At 37.4% G+C, this 18,277-nt stretch overlaps 1 protein-coding gene across 3 annotated transcripts; it reads right to left on the bottom strand.

Annotated features, from left to right (window-relative positions):
- Positions 1-443: 443 nt before the first annotated feature.
- LOC139980482 (E3 ubiquitin-protein ligase RNF34-like) lies at positions 444-17,901 on the bottom strand. Of its 3 annotated transcripts, none has more exons than XM_071992114.1 (7): positions 17,774-17,901; positions 16,130-16,385; positions 15,054-15,638; positions 10,919-11,050; positions 6,773-6,986; positions 5,287-5,319; positions 444-4,446 (listed from the first exon to the last, which is right to left on the bottom strand). In XM_071992114.1, the coding sequence occupies exons 2-7, from the start codon at positions 16,370-16,372 to the stop codon at positions 4,268-4,270; spliced, it is 1,386 nt and encodes a 461-aa protein (XP_071848215.1). In that variant the 5' UTR covers positions 16,373-16,385; positions 17,774-17,901; the 3' UTR covers positions 444-4,267. The 3 variants fall into 3 exon arrangements, with proteins under 3 accessions (XP_071848215.1, XP_071848213.1, XP_071848214.1); XM_071992112.1 differs by having other exon boundaries at positions 17,356-17,823; XM_071992113.1 differs by having other exon boundaries at positions 17,636-17,823.
- Between the last annotated feature and the right edge of the window lie 376 nt (positions 17,902-18,277).

Raw genomic sequence — 18,277 nt, 5'->3', positions numbered from 1 at the left:
CTTTTGTTTCTTTCTTCCAGAACATACTTGCATGCACATTGTCGATTCTTCCGGTCGTGCCAGACATTGCACTGTTAAAAGGGGAGGGGGAGGGTTTGGAAGTGGTGGGGATGGGGACATTGCACTGTTAAAGGGAGGGGGAGGGGAGGGTTTGGAAGTGGTGGGGATGGGGTATATGAATGTAAATCCTTGACTATTTCTGAATCATTGGTTGAAGATTTGCAGCCTTCACCCTCGACAAGAGAAGTCACTTTTCAACGTGTCCATGGAAACTACTGCCGGACACAGAGTTGTTGATGGCAACGTGTATTAATTTGAATTGACATAATTTACATACAAAACTTATTTTAGGTAACTTAGGGGATCTACACTGGGATTGTTATTTTCAGGAAAAGTGCACTTTTAATCGAAAAGAACAAAAAGAGAAACGACTCACATCCAAATAAGTTTATACACAAAAACTCTCCTTTTTTGAAATTCTTGATTTGAAATATATTCACAAAAGCAAACACAAATTTTGAAATGAATTGCACTGCCTCTGCAAACTATTTGACATGATCTGCATCATTTTAAAAGAAATTCCCCAGGATAAAATTGCAGATAGAAACCTCATTTTAGAAAGTAGAAAATGAAAACGTTTAGTGGTTTCGATGCCCATGTTAATATTCATGAACTTTGTGCACACCAAAATGAAGAAGGATTATCTAATGACTCAAGCAGCAACATATAAAGGCAGGTACCTGGAATCAGTTATCAGTCTATTTTGTGCCATTAAAACAAATACATGCAAGAATACCAAAGGGTCAAATTTGATCACCTCACTAGCAAGTATCTATATACTTTTATTGTTTTATCCAACTACATGTATCAAGCTAATGAGACATTATTTCAAAAGATATCTGATGAAGAATTTTATGTTCACTGATTAATATGCATGATTTTCACACAAAGAATACGGTTGATTGTACAAATGTAGTGTGACAAACCATATATGTCAAGGATGAGAACCGTGGAACATTTGGTTCTTGTCTTGTGTTTAAGAGCCATTTCTTGCAATCTGATGAATTAATAATGACAGAAAGTTGGAGATGTCATGAAAATGTGCTTACCAAAACATGTCAAACAATGCTGAAAATAACAGATTGCAATTGATCAGTCTGGGTCACCAAACTAGATTCTCCTGCATCCGGTTAACCCTATAAAGTAGCGATTGATTGGTGACACCATTTGACTCTACAAGGTTTTTTATGCCTGAGAGATATTTTCATACTTGTGTAGTATTCACACACCCACAAATAGCCAATCAAAATTCTTCAACAGTTTTGTCATTCATGGAAACAATGTTGAAGCGATGCTAATGAAAGAAAATGTTATGGGACCATTTTAGTATTAACCTACAGTAATGAAAATTAACCAAAATCAAAAAAGTTTGCTGTAATAATCAAGGGTTACCATTGTGACATACCAAATTACTGACCAATCACTTGTTTTAAAAAAAGATCTAAAGAAATAAAATTTCAGTATTTTATAACAGCCTGGGCTGCAAGAGGCTGCAGCCCCTTTCAGCAACCCACTATTGACAAAATGCTTTCTTTTTAGGTTTTCACATAAATACAATACTGTGTGTTGAGTAATTAACTTAAATTCAAGACAGGAAAATTAAGTTAAACTCAAAATTTAAAATCTGAAGTGATCCATAGCATTAGAGCACAGTAGCTTGAATTCTGTTGTTCACTAATAATTAAACTTCACAGAAGGACCAAATCAAACAACTGTCCATCATATGGTATACTTTATCCAGGTATCACACATAGCAAATGCTACAGCATGCAAAAATAAGCAAACTGCTCTACAAGTGCTGAGGATGCACTAAAGTGTATTTCTTTAACATAAGATACAAGTTCAAAATCCTCCGAACTGTTTCACAAGAGGTTGAAACTTGTGTAGCAGTTGAGTTCTCATTTATTCACTGCTTAAAAGTACCACATGACACACATATAAACCTCCTCACATTGAACTCATAGAAAGTTATCATACTTTTCTCAACTCTCTCTTATGGTATGCTAATGAAACAATAATTTATAATAAACTCCATAAAATATATAAATGAAGTTTTAAAACTAAAAAGACTCCTTTTAAAATTTGATATTAATTTTACTCTGAAAAAGAGAATTTTGAAGAATGTCAAAGCAGGAAAAGTTTGTGCCAGCTTTTGATCTTCCCTCATGAAAAATACTTTTGCCATCATGGTACGCCCAGATCTCGTCGCTTAGCAATTGTTGAAGTGTCACTGTTATCCTTTAAAAATTTATTGACCATAATTTAAATATGATATTTTGCTGAATACTATCACATTAAAATGCGACCTACCATGCAAGTCTGATGCTTTGACCTAACATTTCAAGTCATTCTATTTTGTACTACTTGTACTTAGTTAAAATGCCGCATCAACATCTGACCGGTGCTGTGGCCAAGTGGATAAAGGCAGTGGCAATTGAAGCAATGAGGCTTAGCAATCAAGAGGGTACAGGGTTCAATACCCAGCCGGGTCATAGTAAGGTGGGTTTTTCATCCAAGAGCAATCTACAGTGTTTCCCATCTGAAATGGATACCTAAATTGATTAGATTCCAAATCTGAATTAAGATGTTGAATTGGGAGCCACCCGAAGTGTAAGTCATAATCCATACGCCCTTGCGGGTTTCTCCCACATTTGTGATCGCTTAAGAGTCGTAAAGATAACTGCTGATTATTATTATCATTATAATATCAAACCCAGAGCAACTGTATCATGACACAAAAATATGACATTTGTTCAGTTGTAAAATAAAAAAACAAATTTGCCCTCACCCCCTTATAAACTTCATCCTTCTATATCTAAGTAGCATCATTGACACAGCCAAATTTCGGCATTATTCAAGCAAATTGAATTGAACATTTCATGAACAATCTTTCACATACCTTGCATTGAAATTTTCAGGGTTTGTGATTATAATTTGATGATTTATTTGAACAAATTATTAAACAGCACCTCAACATTCTGGAGTAGATGCAGTGAAAATGTATCACATTGCATTACAAAAATTCATATACCTGTCCTCCGAGAAGCATAACCTCTAAGCACAAAATGGTACATAATGAGCATACACAATAGTTTGCTTTGATTGGCAAAATCTAATTCAGCAAAAATAGATGAATAAAGAATAAACGTGGTGAGAACCGTACATCAAGCTTTTCGTGAATAAATTATATGATCATTAAAACTAGGAGGAGTAATAAATCATCATATTTATTGGCTGATAGAGACAATAGCTGCGCAATAAAAGAAGGCGTTTACATTTTGACAGGAAAACAAAAGAAAATGGTCAAGTATGATCATAAATATAAAGCATAAAAATTAGAGCAAAAGAAAATACTGGGTTTTATCATGATTTCAAAATGTGCTAGCCAAAATCATGACTTTCTCATATGAAACAACTTGGTTAAGTATAATTTAAAATTCATAGTTTCATTAGTTTGAATATACAGGTAGCTATTATTTGTAAGGAAGTGATTTTAGTTCTGTTTTAAGTTTACTTCAACTAAAGTAAGCGATGCCACCAGGGCTTGAACAATAAGGATTCCTCATCTGGAGCCAGAAAAAGCTAGGGGAGGGGGCCAAAAATCTGACAGGCCACCCAAAAAACTTTTTTAAAAGAAAAGATATGTCATGCCTGCCTGCCCCCGAAACGTACTGGGCCCCCACCCCGGCCCCCCACTCTACAAACAAGTCTGGCTACATACCTGCCGCCGATGGGTGTAACTGTGAGCTAGGATACAAGGTATTACAAGAGTGTGCCTCTTCAGCATTATACAATGTGTACTGTAATATACCAATTGCTTTTAAAATACAGTTTTATGATACCCACAACAGATGCCTTCAGAAGTGTTCATATATCAAACCCCGGGGGATGGGGGAGGGGAATGTCTTTTGTATGATTTATGGAAATACAACCTCAAGCACTGTTAAAGCAGATCAAAAAAAGTGCATGACTTGTAAATGTACACAGCTTTATACTTTCTATTAACATGTATGACAACAACAACAACCAAAAAGAGTAAAAAAAGAGAAAAAGATCCAATTTTTTTATAAACTAATAAGAATGATAAAATATTGCGATTATTTTCCATTTCTTAATAGCCTAAAAAAATAGAGAAAATGGTCAATTTCTCGAGCCATCCAATGAAATGCCATACGAGAAGAAAGAACCGTAATTCAAGGCGATATCATTACGACCTGAATATATGCACACATCGTATAACATACTGTCTACAGATGGGGCACTCGTTCATCTGTTTACCACAGGTGGTACAGGTCACCATGTGGCCGCACTCCAGCAGGACACAGTCGATGGTTGCGTCCATGCAGATTCGACAGAGATCGTCCTCTGTAGATGTCAGGTTAGCAGCTGGGGAAGGGATAAAAAGGCAAAGTTATGTCGAGATATCACGACGTATAGTGTAACTCAACAAGAGAAAAACAAAGACTTGAGACTTTGAAACAATTTTTGTGAAGATTTGGAATACATACACGTAAACGAACAATGGAAAACTGACTGGGATAGGGTTATCGATGGAAAAGAGCAAAAAGCAAGATTTAGAATATTGTAAACGCGACAACTCGACAAATTTCGCATTCCTGACACTTTGTCAAATTCAGTCTCAGACGGCTACTTGAATAATTCGCTTAAATTATTGCCATGATTTATCAGTCACTCAAAGGCTGGTAGCTCGAGTAATACCATGCAAATTTTTGTGGTGTTGTGTTAAAGAAAAACACACTAATCCTACAAACTAACTTACTGTATATGTCCCTTGAGGGCCAACATAGTTACAAAAGTTGAAATATTAGTCCCTGCTGTCAGACAACAGCTCAAATGTTTTACCAATCATCATATTACTTGACTTATTTCCTTCTCAATGGTATGTTGGTAAAGCTAGTTTCAGTTTTTCTGCGGAAAAGCATCATTTACACTTTTATTTTTTTAATTTCTCAACACTTTCATGACACAAGAGTTTACAAAAATCAACAATAATGTGCACTACATTAGCTTAACTAATGAAGAAAACCTCCCCCCCCCCAAAAAAAAAAGCTTTAATAATCTGAACTGCATATTTGCATGTGATGTCTGTTTAGTGGGTGTGCTAGTTTTAGTTGTCAGGATTCACCATACAACTAAAACTAGCACACCCCACCCATGAAACAGACAACCATGAACATTCTAAAACGGTTACGAAATTTAACTTACGTTCTCCATCTGGTGCAGTTGCTGCCTTTTCCTCTGTAAAACGAAACCAAAACAAGAATGTCACATATAATTAGATACACTTGGCATTCCCTTCATACTGAGGTCAATCTTTGAGAAAATTTTACAAAGGTAAACTGGGCTTCCCTCGGGTGCATCAGTTATGTGTTCAAGGTGTTTGCAGGAGGACTAATTTTACTGTTGATATCTGTGATTTCAAGAAGCAGCTTGGATTTGGTCGCCACGTTTTTCAACCCCAACGAGTGTTACCCCAAAAATAAGATTGCAATTGATCGTACTAAGACACACCCTCAGGGTTTTATGATCACCAAATTAAAGCCTAATGAATAAAATAATTAATGTTATCATTCAATCTTCATCACTTTGCCACCATTACCCTCTATCACAGTTATTATTAGTCACATTTAAAGCTCAAGGTGGAAAATTTCAAAAAATTTCAACTATAAAACATTTATCATAACACCACATTTACTGTTACATACAAGAAAATTTTTCAAAATATTTTCACTGTTTATCTGCCTTATTATATGAAAAAGAGTGTTTACTAGTTAGGCAAATGAAAAGATCCACATATATCATGGGTTTTAAGTTGGGAATTGTAACAAAGAGTTTATCAACATCAAGCTCGAAAAGCTGCAAAACGATATTCACGATGAAACATAAACGTTGCCCCAATGACAACAAATTACCAGTAAAGTTTTGTGCTCATGAAAACCAGACTTAGAATTACATCTTTTGTGATTGTTATCAACAATTTATTTAAATATGTATTTAATACATAAGATGCATCTCTATAGATGCAAACAGCTTCTTTAACATTGCTCCAGAAGGTTTATTATAATCATATGCAGGTACATGCAAGTAGGTGTAGAGAGCATTGCAATCTTTTTAGGGCAATTTTCAAATTGCTTTAAATTTTGAATCAAAATAACAGGGGCACTACAACAATTTAACATAGATTTGAAAGTACAAACAGGCACTGGTTTTGGCAAATCGAGAAGCAAACGCACATAAAATAAGGACAATCACTGAACAATTTATGAGATTGGCATTCATAAACTGAACGTACAGATCTTCATGTTTCTCACAGCTGCTTCATAACTGCTGGAGTACCGGACATATTTCACACTCCCTGACTTTGTCTTGATTATGAGGAGTTAATAATCAAGACAAACGGAGGGTATCTACAGTAAATTGTCGAAGGGTACGGTAATTGTTGCCGTCTGTAACAGATAACCGTTGATAAGAGCGTTATAGCAAATGCTATTGGCAGCGGCCGCAACTGACGTTGGTTAATTTGAGCCCTGGTCAAATCTGACCTCAAAAATCAAGTGGACCATCAAACTACAAAATGTCATCTCATCAACCTGCCCTCCCCCCTCCATCTCCATATGCCTCCCCTCCCCCCTTCCCCTCCCAACCTGTGAGATCATCAAACAAAGAGGGAGATTAATATCAAATGTTTCACCTTTTGCTTTCATTTCTTCCCTATCGTCATAAAGCCTCTTGACCCTATCCAAGAGTTCGTAGCGCTCCACACATCCTTTGTAATCCACAAAGTTGGCCCGGAGTATCTCCTTCAACTGACGTACGGATAATTGTTCTATGTCCTCCGGTTTCACGATGTCCTTCAGAGATGCCCTTCTCTTTACCTTAGGCGGTGGCTCAGAGGTTTGTTCCGCCTGTAAAGAAAGACAGCAAAGAGGAAAATCCATAATTATTTCATAAATTTGTCAGAAAAATACGGGAAGAATTGTTTAAGTCTTCAGATAGAACCCAAAGTTCTGTACACTAATGTAAACACACACAACTTCTACAGTATATATTCATTAATAAGTATTGTAGTAAACATATAATCTCATGATACTATCCACACACATGCTATGAGTGTCACCATACCAATAGCAGAAACCTCTCTGTAGGAAACTTCTGTTGATATCAATGTTTAGAAATCATTTTATTGGGTCATGAAAAATCATTACAAATACAGCATTTTAAGCAATTTAATAGAGCTGACAAAGCAGATCTGTACTTTTGGTTAATAATTGCAATTTGTTTTTTTGTTTTTGTTTGTTTTTGTTTTTTTGTACATTGACTGCTGGTTCTAGGTCCATATCCTTTGCTTTTTCAATATTTAAACTTTTCATTTTTGGTTACCATAAGGTTTATTATTATAAGCAAAATTTTAAACATCAACGACCTTCCCCCAATCATATTAAAGTCTTGTGAATTTGTTTTACATTTTGTTGTATCAACAAACAGGTACAATAGAAGTTGCTTGTTTTGACCTCTGAAGCAATATAATGATGTATGTAGCTAATATTTCACCTTGAAAGGCTACTCGAATTTGAGATCAGGTGTGAAAACCAATGGCATGACAAATTAGTTTTCTGAAGTGTTGGCAATCCCACTTCATATTACCTTGGCACAGCAATTCTTGTCTAAACATTTAATAACACGGCTGTCTTCAGCGTTGAGTACTGAATATTTTATATTCACTTGTAAGTGATTTTCAACAAAACAGTACAAGTGCTAGAAATCCTTTTTCTATGCCTAAATACAGTAGTATAGATGTGGTAAATGCACTTGGCATGATGAACAACCAGTTTTCCTTTAGTGCTGTTCATGTAACAAAGCAATCCAACGTAAATCATATCACTTTTTGGGCAAACCTACGTAATCGAATGAAAACAGTGATTCTAAAAAGAGACTTCTGAAAGACTTCATTCTTTTTCTTAAACTTTGTCGAACCTGTAAAATATTGCTCAAAGCAAGATTCTTTCCTCATATTTAGAATGTAACTGATCAAACTAGAACATTTCTGTCAGCATAATGTCACCAAATGAACATTGACCATGAAAAAGTTTTAAAAAAAAAATTCTGATTTGAGTTGAACATTTTGTCAATGGACACATTTTGATATCAGTATTATACTCAGTCACATGCAACCAGCAAATTGAAAGTGTTCACACAAATTTCATCTATTTTCTATCTCATTTGAATTGTAATGTGACTTTAGGTCAGTCCTGAGACTATATGAGTTTTTTATATGAGATTTAATTTTGTATTCATTACAAGTATAACAAACTTACCAAATACATACACAAAGCTACATTAATGTCAAGCCTAAAATTGCAGCGTTCCCAAAATTGATAATTTCTGCAATAATGATTAAAAATGTTGATGATATTGATCATGTTTAAAAAAAAGAAGATCGTTTTTGAACAGTTTTGCTTCCTACTAGTCGTTAAAGTGATTTTGTGCGGACCGAAGAGGGGAAAGACAGAATATAATGATTGATCTTATGTTTTCCTTATTTTTCAATGTACCACCGTTGTGGGTTCATTGATGAAATAGGTCATTAAGTGACTGAAAATGACAGTGATAGTTATTAACTAACAGAAACGGCGTAAAAACAGTAAAATTTGGAGGAAAAAACAAACTGTGGTAGGCAGTGGAGAAGAAAGCTAGCATCTGTCCCCTGCACTAGGCTACATATCCTGTGCCTCCTCTCCCTCCCTCCCTGCCGTCCCTCCCCTGCCCTCACTCCCTCCCGCCCTCCTCCCTGCCGTCCCTGCATCCCCGCCCTCCCTCCCTGCCCTCTCTCCTGCCCTTCCTCCCTCCATCTCTCCTTCCCTCCCCTCTTGTCATCACTTAGAAAACATGAGGTGCATTTCCAAGGTAAAGTTAGGATGCTATCAATACATATGATAAAATACCACTACACAGCAACTCTTGTCACCATTGACAATCTTTCTGGTACACACAGAGTTTACGCTAACGGTACAAACATGTTAACTGTACGTTAACGTGAGTCCCTTATGAAAGTACAGTATATACACAGAGGGTGCAAAAGTGTGACATTATGCTGTTTATTTGGTGGTAAGCAAACAATGTTCTCCCTGTATTATCACAGGGTTCTGCTTTATTTGTATTTAAATTAAAATAAAACTGTTAGCAAACTGTTTATCCACTAGAGAGCCTGTGTAGGAGAATGTGTAAAAGTAAGTTGGCCTGACGTTGCGATCCTAGCAGAATCTTCTTCAAAGGCTAAATGACAAGTAACAGTAACAGACGGAATAAAAACATGCACAGAATACAGACAGGTTTAATGAGCAAGGTGAACACAATGAGATATATGTAAGGGGATTAGTAGACAAGGGATGGATAGAAGAAAGAAAGAAACCAACAGGGGGAAGAGGAGAGGTAGGAGTAAAACAGTCGGGGGACAAAGAGAGGATTAAGGGAAGGGGGTAGGGAATAAAATGGAGAAGGTCAAAGACAGAAAGGTGTGGAGAAAAAAGGGTGGAAAAGAACTATGAGAACAGGAGTGATGTGGGGGGGGGGGAAGAAGAAAAGTTAGTCATGTCCTTCCTGAATGTTGAGCCCATGAGGTTGAATGGTGCGAAGGCGTTGCATTCACAGCCTCTCTCTGCTGATTCGTATTAGCTCAGGACGGCTACCTAAGGATTCAATCCCTTGTAGGGACATGTCGTTAATGATATGGTTGGGAAGGTTAAAGTGTTCTCCAACTGGGGCCTCAGTCTTCATGGTGTTGACTGTGGATCTGTGACCATAGAATCGCTTCTTGAGGGTGATTTTGGTTTCGCCAACATACTGGATGCCGCAAACCCTACAAGAGATCAGATATATGACATTAGTAGTTGTGCAAGTGATGTGACCCTTACAGTAGTCTTGTGTGTGAGTTGCATGCTGTGGCTGGTGATGGAATTGGATTCAACAATGTGGTGGCTGCAGATGATGCATCTCGAAGTACAATCGCATTTGAAAGTACCATGCTGAATGGATGTAGGGTTAGAAGTAAGAGGTGGAACAGAAGCACGCACAAGAAGGTCTCGTAGGTTGCAGGGTCGTCTGTAGACAATGATGGGTTTTTCAGGGACGGCTCATTGGAGTCTATCTGAAGTGAGGAGAATGTTGTGGTTGTTAGAGGTGATTTGCTGAAGAGGAGGAAGATTTGGGTGGAAAGTAACAACCAGGGGGAGCTTGTTGTCGCAATCTCGTCCCTTATTTGTATTTACATAGAACATTGTCAGTTGCTTAATGTGCATGTATAGTATCTTCTGATTGACTTTCTTGGATGCATGAGGATTAAAAACAAAACACCAATATACCAAACTACTTTTAAAAAATATGTAAGAATGACAAACTATGAATAAAAACTGTTAAACCAAATGTACAATGATGAAATATAAGAAGTGACAAGAGATGACAAGTTTGTTTCATGAGCAAAGGAGGGGGGGAGGGGAGGGGAATGGAAGGGGTTGCATTACTTGACATCTTAACTTTGATTTCTTTCTGGGGAAGGACCCCACTCCACATTACTGTACATGGGAGGAGTTCATGCAATGATCTCCACAGCTGCTGCTACAGTACGTCCCTCTTCTGTAACATTTTTTATCCACCAACGATCCATCCATTGAGGTTCGTGTCCCTTATATTTTCAATTAAAGAAAACAGGAAATTTGCCCATCACCCCCAATCTCCCCTCCCCAATGCCCCATTCTCTCAATTGTGCAAATCTAAAATCAGACACAAAATGCAAGAGAAGACAAAATTTATTTATTCATTCCAGTAAAAATATATATCTTACTGCATCTCCTTGGTTATTTTGGTCTGTAGCCTCATTATTCTGATTACTGGTTTCTTCCGTCTGATCTTGTCCCTGATCACCCGAGGTCGTGGTGTTTGTGTTAGATCTGGCCGCTGCTGGCGTAGGTGTCGGCTGGATATGGAGACGAGAGGTATGCAAATATATATATAATGCAAAAACTAGTGCCGACATATAAATTTACATGTATCCTCACAATGCTCACGCTACTGAAGGTACTGTAGTTTGGGTATACATGTCAGGGCATACAGTAAATGTTAAAAGAAAGGGGGGAGGAGCAAACGAGAGGGGTAAAAAAAAACAGCTGGTCATAAATTGTGGAAAAAGGAAAGGTGTCTGACAACTACAGTATTGTACCGCATATCCAGATTTTTTTCCGAAGTGTTGAATTTAATAATGCTTTTAGTGTCATTACTGTACATGACAATATTATTGATATTTACTGCATCTGTTGAAGGTGTTGTGCAGTTGTTTATTCAAATGGTAACCTACACGATTGGTTATTCAAACTGGGAAACAAATTGTCATTTCTGTGAGAACAAATTTGGAAAAATCTTGCACAGTATAGATTATTTCAAAAGGTACAGAATATAACACCATGTTACAACTAAGTATCCTTGATCATACAACAAACAGCTCTCAAATGGAAGGGGATACCTCCCCCATGTAGAAATCTCTTTGGGTCAAAACATTCCCCCTTTGAGGATCACCATGGAGATCAAGGTGAATCTGGGGTCACCAAGTAAATATATTTGAATGCCAGCAGGGAGTGGGACCACCACCATACATAGCAGGACTCCACAATATCGACTGCTCTGATGGCTACCAATAAAGAGTAGCAAAGGACATATTTCTGTAACAAAGCGGCCATGTATACTATGAAAACAGAGTCCCTCTTTAAATAGTTGAAAATTGGGATGGAACTTTTCAGGACAAGAAATAAATATACGAGCACGTAAGACAGCAAGTGACTTTCAGCCTCCTATTTGTGGAATATAATTACAGACATCACACACAATGACAGAGAAAGTAAAAACAGCAAAGATTACAGGAATTAATACGACATAGTTGTGATTCACAACTATGTCATAATCCTGTAATCTTTCACAACTTGTGAAATTTTGTTTGGCTACTGTTGTTCCTGTTTTTTTAAGCAAACAAACAGGATTAGGGTAAGGTTCACTAATACTATTCTAAGATACATATCATGCTGAGAATTTAAAACCTGGAGGCTTTACCTTGAATGAAACAACATCTCAACAGTTGAGCTGAACTAATTGTATACTGACTATACATGTACAGGCTTCAAATTTTAAGACTTTTACTGGCTAAATGCTTGTGGATTTTGCTATGTGCCGGTAGAGATAAAACACTGGCATTTCTCTGCCAGTATATGACACTTCACATTTTTTATTATTTTAAGGAAAGTTCCAGTGGGAATTTGATTTTAGCAAAGTAGAAGTTTCATGCATTGGTATTTGTTAGCAAATTGGCTAAAAGTGTGAAATTGTTGGCCTGATGTGTACTTGAATCAATTAAAACATGCAATGGTAACAGAACATAGGTTCTAACAAACTTTGGTCCATCATGAAACTAATAGCTCTCCAACTATTTGTTATTAAGAGTAACATTATTAAATCAGTGACAGATGTCAAACAGTTCTGAAACGTTTACTAATCCACTCACGAGATGGAATATGACATATGTGGAATGAAATATGACTAATTTAGCAAAACATAAATGATCTCTAGTGTCTACACATGTTCACTGGATTCAGGACTTTATCAGCATTTATTAAGGACAGTAGCTACATTTGCATTGTGCCATGGATAATGGGAAACTTGTTGCAGTTGCTATTTTTGGATCTTTCAGCTGCATTTGACAAAGTCGACCATCATATTTTGTTGAACAGATGTCTCTCTTTTAGTTTTGCTGGTACTGTATTAAAATGGTTATAGTCTGATCTACATGACAGATCTCAATGTGTTAAGTTACTGTACATGAACATACTTCCAGGCCTATTTAGGCTACCCTTCAGTGTACCACAAGGCTATATGTTACGTTCTGTCCTGTTTTCTCTATATACAAATCCACTTGGAGGAATAATCCAGAAACATAGTCTGCAATACATTTCTATGCAGATGACTCCCAGATTTATATAACTTTTTCTGCCAATCAAGTCGCAGCCGATGCTACTTTATCCAGACTTGAGTCTTGTGTCGATGAAGTACGTTTATTGGATATCTCAAAACTATATATTTGAAAATAAATGATAATGACACTGAATTTATTATGTTTGGCTCAAAAGATCGCAGCGATAAAGTCAAAGTCCCCTGTCTTGGTGTTGGCTCTTCAAATATACCCACCGTCGTGCATCAAGAGTTTGCAATTTGGGCTGAATATTTGAGTCTGGCATGTCATTTACTGTGGTGATCATATCTCCTCCCCTGTGTGCATCTGCTCCACTTACAATCTATGCAGCACAGGACTTATTTATAAAGTATCTCACTCAAGATACAGCTGTACATGAAATTTATTACTTCCCACATGGACATGTGTAACTCCCTTACATGGTCTACAAAATCATTTCTCAAGTCTTGACACCATAAAGCCTACTAACACATCCTGCGGAAAGCACTGTTTGCTTCTACTGCCCCACATCTTTGGAACAAATTACCTGAATCCATCAAACTATCTGATTCTCTTGTGTACTTCAAATCATCTGTTTCTAGAACTCAATGACTTCTATTTGACTTTAACCTTAAAGTCTGAATGTGTGTTTGCCCAATTTTAAAATCGACCTTTCTAGCTTACTGCCTAATTGCTCACTGAAAATAACACCATTCTATGCAATTTTCATAATAATAATCATTATTTTTATTGAGTTATCTGTCGTTAAACATTTTTAAGCTGAATTGAATGAAATTTGCCAGATTTTTTAACGAGTCCGTAGATTCTACAAACTTCACTCAAATTTGCAAGCCCCGGCTAACAGATCTTGCACCAATCAAATCTCTCTGTTTTGTTTACGACCGTTAGGCATAGGACTTAAGAGTGGACGATACAAGTATATATTTTACATTTTGTGTAATGAATAGGCTAATATGGGCCGTCGCAGTGATTTTACGGTAAATCGTTCGCACCATAAGGGCAACAGAAAACAAATTTCTTTCTTTCGATTGCGACAGCTTTTCTCCATTAAACCCACCTGGTCAGAGTGCATTTAGAGTAAGAAACATTGAATCTGCTTCGGAAGTTTGTTTTCCGAAATTCATCAGCAAACACGTATTGAGACTTTAAAATCTTATTCTTTGTCTGGTACTTGCTTTGTCCTTTTCAATGTGGTTCACTGTGCCATGAGCTTCTTCTTGACAGATACAGTAGTTTGAACTGGAAAACCTTGCAATACCCTTTCTAACATGGTAGCTCATTGTAAAGAAAACATTTCAACAAAGGGCAACTGCATGACTTTCTAGAATAGGAACTCGTACTAATTACACAAGTCCTCAAATACCTTTTGTAATATCTTCAATAATGCCTACGGTTCTTAGATATTATCATTTGCCCCAGTACAGTGCCCCTCCCTGCTCCTCCCTCCCCTCCCTCAACCATCCCTCTGCATTCATCAAAAATGAAGTACGCAATTTACATAATTTAAGTACTGCAGCAATTTCACAGAGGTGCATACAGCACACACACAAAAGCAAGTACTGTACAAGACAACGATGTTCTTTGGAAGGTAGAATTAGCACAAACATTACAACAGCTTGAATAAATTGACATATGATTTATTATACACTTGTATTTTGAACACAAGTGAATAACAGGTGTCGTCATGGTTTGTATGCAGCCTTTAAGATATGTAGACAGATATTACATTGAAAACCCTGCAAACATTGGACTCTCCCTGGAGCAGGTAACAATTTTTATACTGTAAGAATATTTTAAGCAAGTGCACACCAGAAAATGGACTGAGAAATCACAAACTATGGCATTCAAGTTTTTGTTAAGACCCTCTCTGTACATCACAAATGGCACAAACTCAAAAACAACCAACACACTCTTATATCAAATCCCTTGAAAGGAACGAGACAAAGCTATGATGTACTGTACTTACTCTACTTTCTTGTGAGGAATGCTGCGGGTGCTGTTCTCTCGCAGCCGAAGATGAGTACTGTTCCTGACTGGTAGCGAACGGACCGTGCGGATGGTTTCTTCCAAAGTCCGTTGTCACTGTCACGCTACCAAAAGGTCTTCCTTCTGTCGCACCGGCCGACCCACCGAAGAACTGCTGATGGGCCTGGCTATAGAGTCTTTCGGCAGTGTTCTGTAGATTTGTGAACCCTGTCTGAGGACCACTGGGTGGATGGTTAGGGGGCAGTGGTGGCGCTCGCACAAACCCCGACCCCGACCCTGATCTGTTCTGAGATATATTGGCAGATCCCTGATATAACCCTGTCGGTCCGTTAGTACTTCTCGAATTCAAGAAGTTGTATATTAATTCCACCAGGTCGCCCTTCTCTTTACATCGTTCAGTGGGTATATCGTGTACGCTGAGATACTGGCGGAGGTCCTTCATCTTCAACTCGTGCAGTTTATCACGTGTGATAGGGCACTTAAACAGAAGGCAGTTATGGCATCTTCTGTGCTCCTTGGCACTGCATGAACTGCAGTACTGCTTCTTGCAATCACAACACAGATTCTGAGAAAGCAAAACACAGAAAAATATTTAAGTTTTGAAGAAAGAAAAAAAAAACGTGTTGCTTTTCGATTCCTTTCAAGAGTCAATATTTGTGTTTCAATAGTTCAACACGCTCTGAAAGAATTCAGTCAAGTTTTATGGTTTTTGTAGTTTAGAAGATGCAAACAAGGCAGTAGAGCATTTTTTTTATGCAGAAGTATCCTTTTTGGGCTATTTTACGAATAATAAAATTTGTAATCCTGATAACTACTACACAAAATGCGACCACCAAATTGTTCTCTCCTATCTGCTTTACAATATCAGGTCATGTCAAACTTGTGTAGCACAATAGTAACTATCTTTTGATCTTTGTTCTGGATGGATGGATGGATGGGATAGGGGTGGGGTGGGGTGGGGGGGGTTATCAAAGGCTGTTACACCTTCTTTACATTACTTGAGATTGAAACAAGAAAAGAATAAATTATACTGTTATTATAACTACTGTACAGTACCTTCCTCCTTAGTAGATTGAAGTTGGCTTTGCATGCCTCGCACACCATTGTGTCATTATTTCTTCCTTCAGCTGGTGTTGATGTTGTTGTTGATGTTTCTTCTGACCCTAGGTGAGCCTGACTACTCCAAGCTACAAACGCTTGCGATTGCCTAGATGACAAATTGTTCGAAGCTCTATGGCTAGGATGAGTTGAATGGTTCTGAAAGTTAGCACCAGGTTGAGAACTTGGTGAAGAGCCCATGGACTTGAGATCTCTGAGGGAAAAGACAAAATTATGTCAAATGTGAGTTAGGAGGTTTGGTTTTACATACAAGTTCTACAACCTGGTAACCATGGCAATATGCAAAATACACTTAACGTCTGGGTAAATGTTTAAAGACATTTGTGCTTTGTTGGTTACAACCTGGTTTTTCATTAAATGTTTTGACACCGATGAGCAAAACTGTTAGTCCACTAAAAGCAACAAAAAGGCAAAATTATGTCTCTTGCAACAACTGAGCATTTTCTTTTTCAAGTTTGGATACTACTGCATGATAATGTAAGTTGCTCAAAAAGTTGATGAATTGTAATGGCACCAAAGCTATAATTATGGATACAGTAGGTGGTACTGTAGCACTGTTACTGATGTCGTCATGCATTCATAGATTAACACAGGGCAGTTGCAGAGACCAACCAATGTGTGGACATGAGTTTTTATTCAGAAGTAATACACTGATTTGCCCTACAGGGCTTTCATTATTTTGTCTTCTCAAATTGTGTATTGAGCTCTGAAGCAACCTACTATGGCATGTAGACATTATTATCTGCCACTAGGCATATGCAGTTACATCCTTATATTTTGCTGAAGTATGGCTTAGCCTACCTGGGCCTAGCCTTTGTTCAGATTTTGTTATGTTACTTATTTTGTTAGCCATACTACTGGCCTAACAAGTAACATTGGGATAATCGGCCTAAATCAGTCAATTTGAGACTGTTTGATTAATAAAAGGCATTAGGCCCAATTAAGTCAGGCTAATTTAATGTTAATTCATGAATTTCGACTAGCCTAACTTAGGCTAAAGGCCTATTCTAACTTTAATGTTACTTAGCATAATCAAATTGCAACAACAATAGCCTAACTGTTAGACCGTAGGGGTAGGTTAATTTTTGGGTCTAGCCAAGGCCTTACGTTAGGCCTAAGCACTGATTACTGATAATATATAGTATAGCCTAACTTAAATTTACCAATTTTATCATATCAATCCATGTAAACTTCACGTCAGAAATGAACAATATAGCTCAATTGCCAAAGACGGGTGAAACGTATGTTTACTGTTTCTGCTATGACCACAAACGTCTGCAATGTAACGTTAGTCTTCAAATTCAATGTACTTTACTAGCCTAACATTAGCTTTGCACGGTATCTAACAACAGTTCCTGTACAAAAGTATCAATCTCAATCATGTTTGCCCCATAGCCTACTCATAATAGGCTACGTAAGTTTGTGAATAGTTTTGTAAAATACTATCAAAGAGGTCATGATTTCAACAGGCACTGTAATCGCTTTAAATCAGTATAAAACTTCGTCGTTTCCCAAACGTTAAAATATATGGTATGTTTTTTTTCTAGAAAATTCGTTTGAAATATACAGTGGCTGACTAACAGTTGGCCAGCACTTTACGATTTCACACAGTCAGTCGATACAGTAAACAACCGTACCAATTTGTGAGTGACGTCATTTGAAAAGTTCCTATCTTCGACCTTCGTGATGTCAGCAAAAAAGTTAATTGTGCAGGTCATTGCGTATGGAAAGACGTTTCACATATTCCAAGTTATTTTCCGATGTAGTATAGTAGGACCCGTTGGGAGCGACCTGATTGTAGGGATCGACCCACCAACCAAATGATTAGTTTAGTTTAGTAGAAAAACGGGATCAGGAGAGACACTCAAGTCCCCATCAAGGACCCTCTAGGAGAGGAAAAAACTGAAGACACAAACACTCAGACCCGATTACAAAGCATGCTTTGCATTCTTAAACCCATTCTTAAATGCATTCTTAAACCCATTCACACTACTTTGCAAGTACAACTTTATCAGGCAAACCGTTCCACTCATTCACAACCGCTATTAGAAAAAGCGTTATGCCGAATATTAATCCTAATTTGTG

Source organism: Apostichopus japonicus, chromosome 15 (genome assembly GCF_037975245.1).
Source record: "Apostichopus japonicus isolate 1M-3 chromosome 15, ASM3797524v1, whole genome shotgun sequence".
NCBI classification, from domain to species: domain Eukaryota; kingdom Metazoa; phylum Echinodermata; class Holothuroidea; order Aspidochirotida; family Stichopodidae; genus Apostichopus; species Apostichopus japonicus.
Note: the sequence above shows the minus strand (reverse complement) of the source record. Positions and strands in the feature narration are given on the sequence as shown.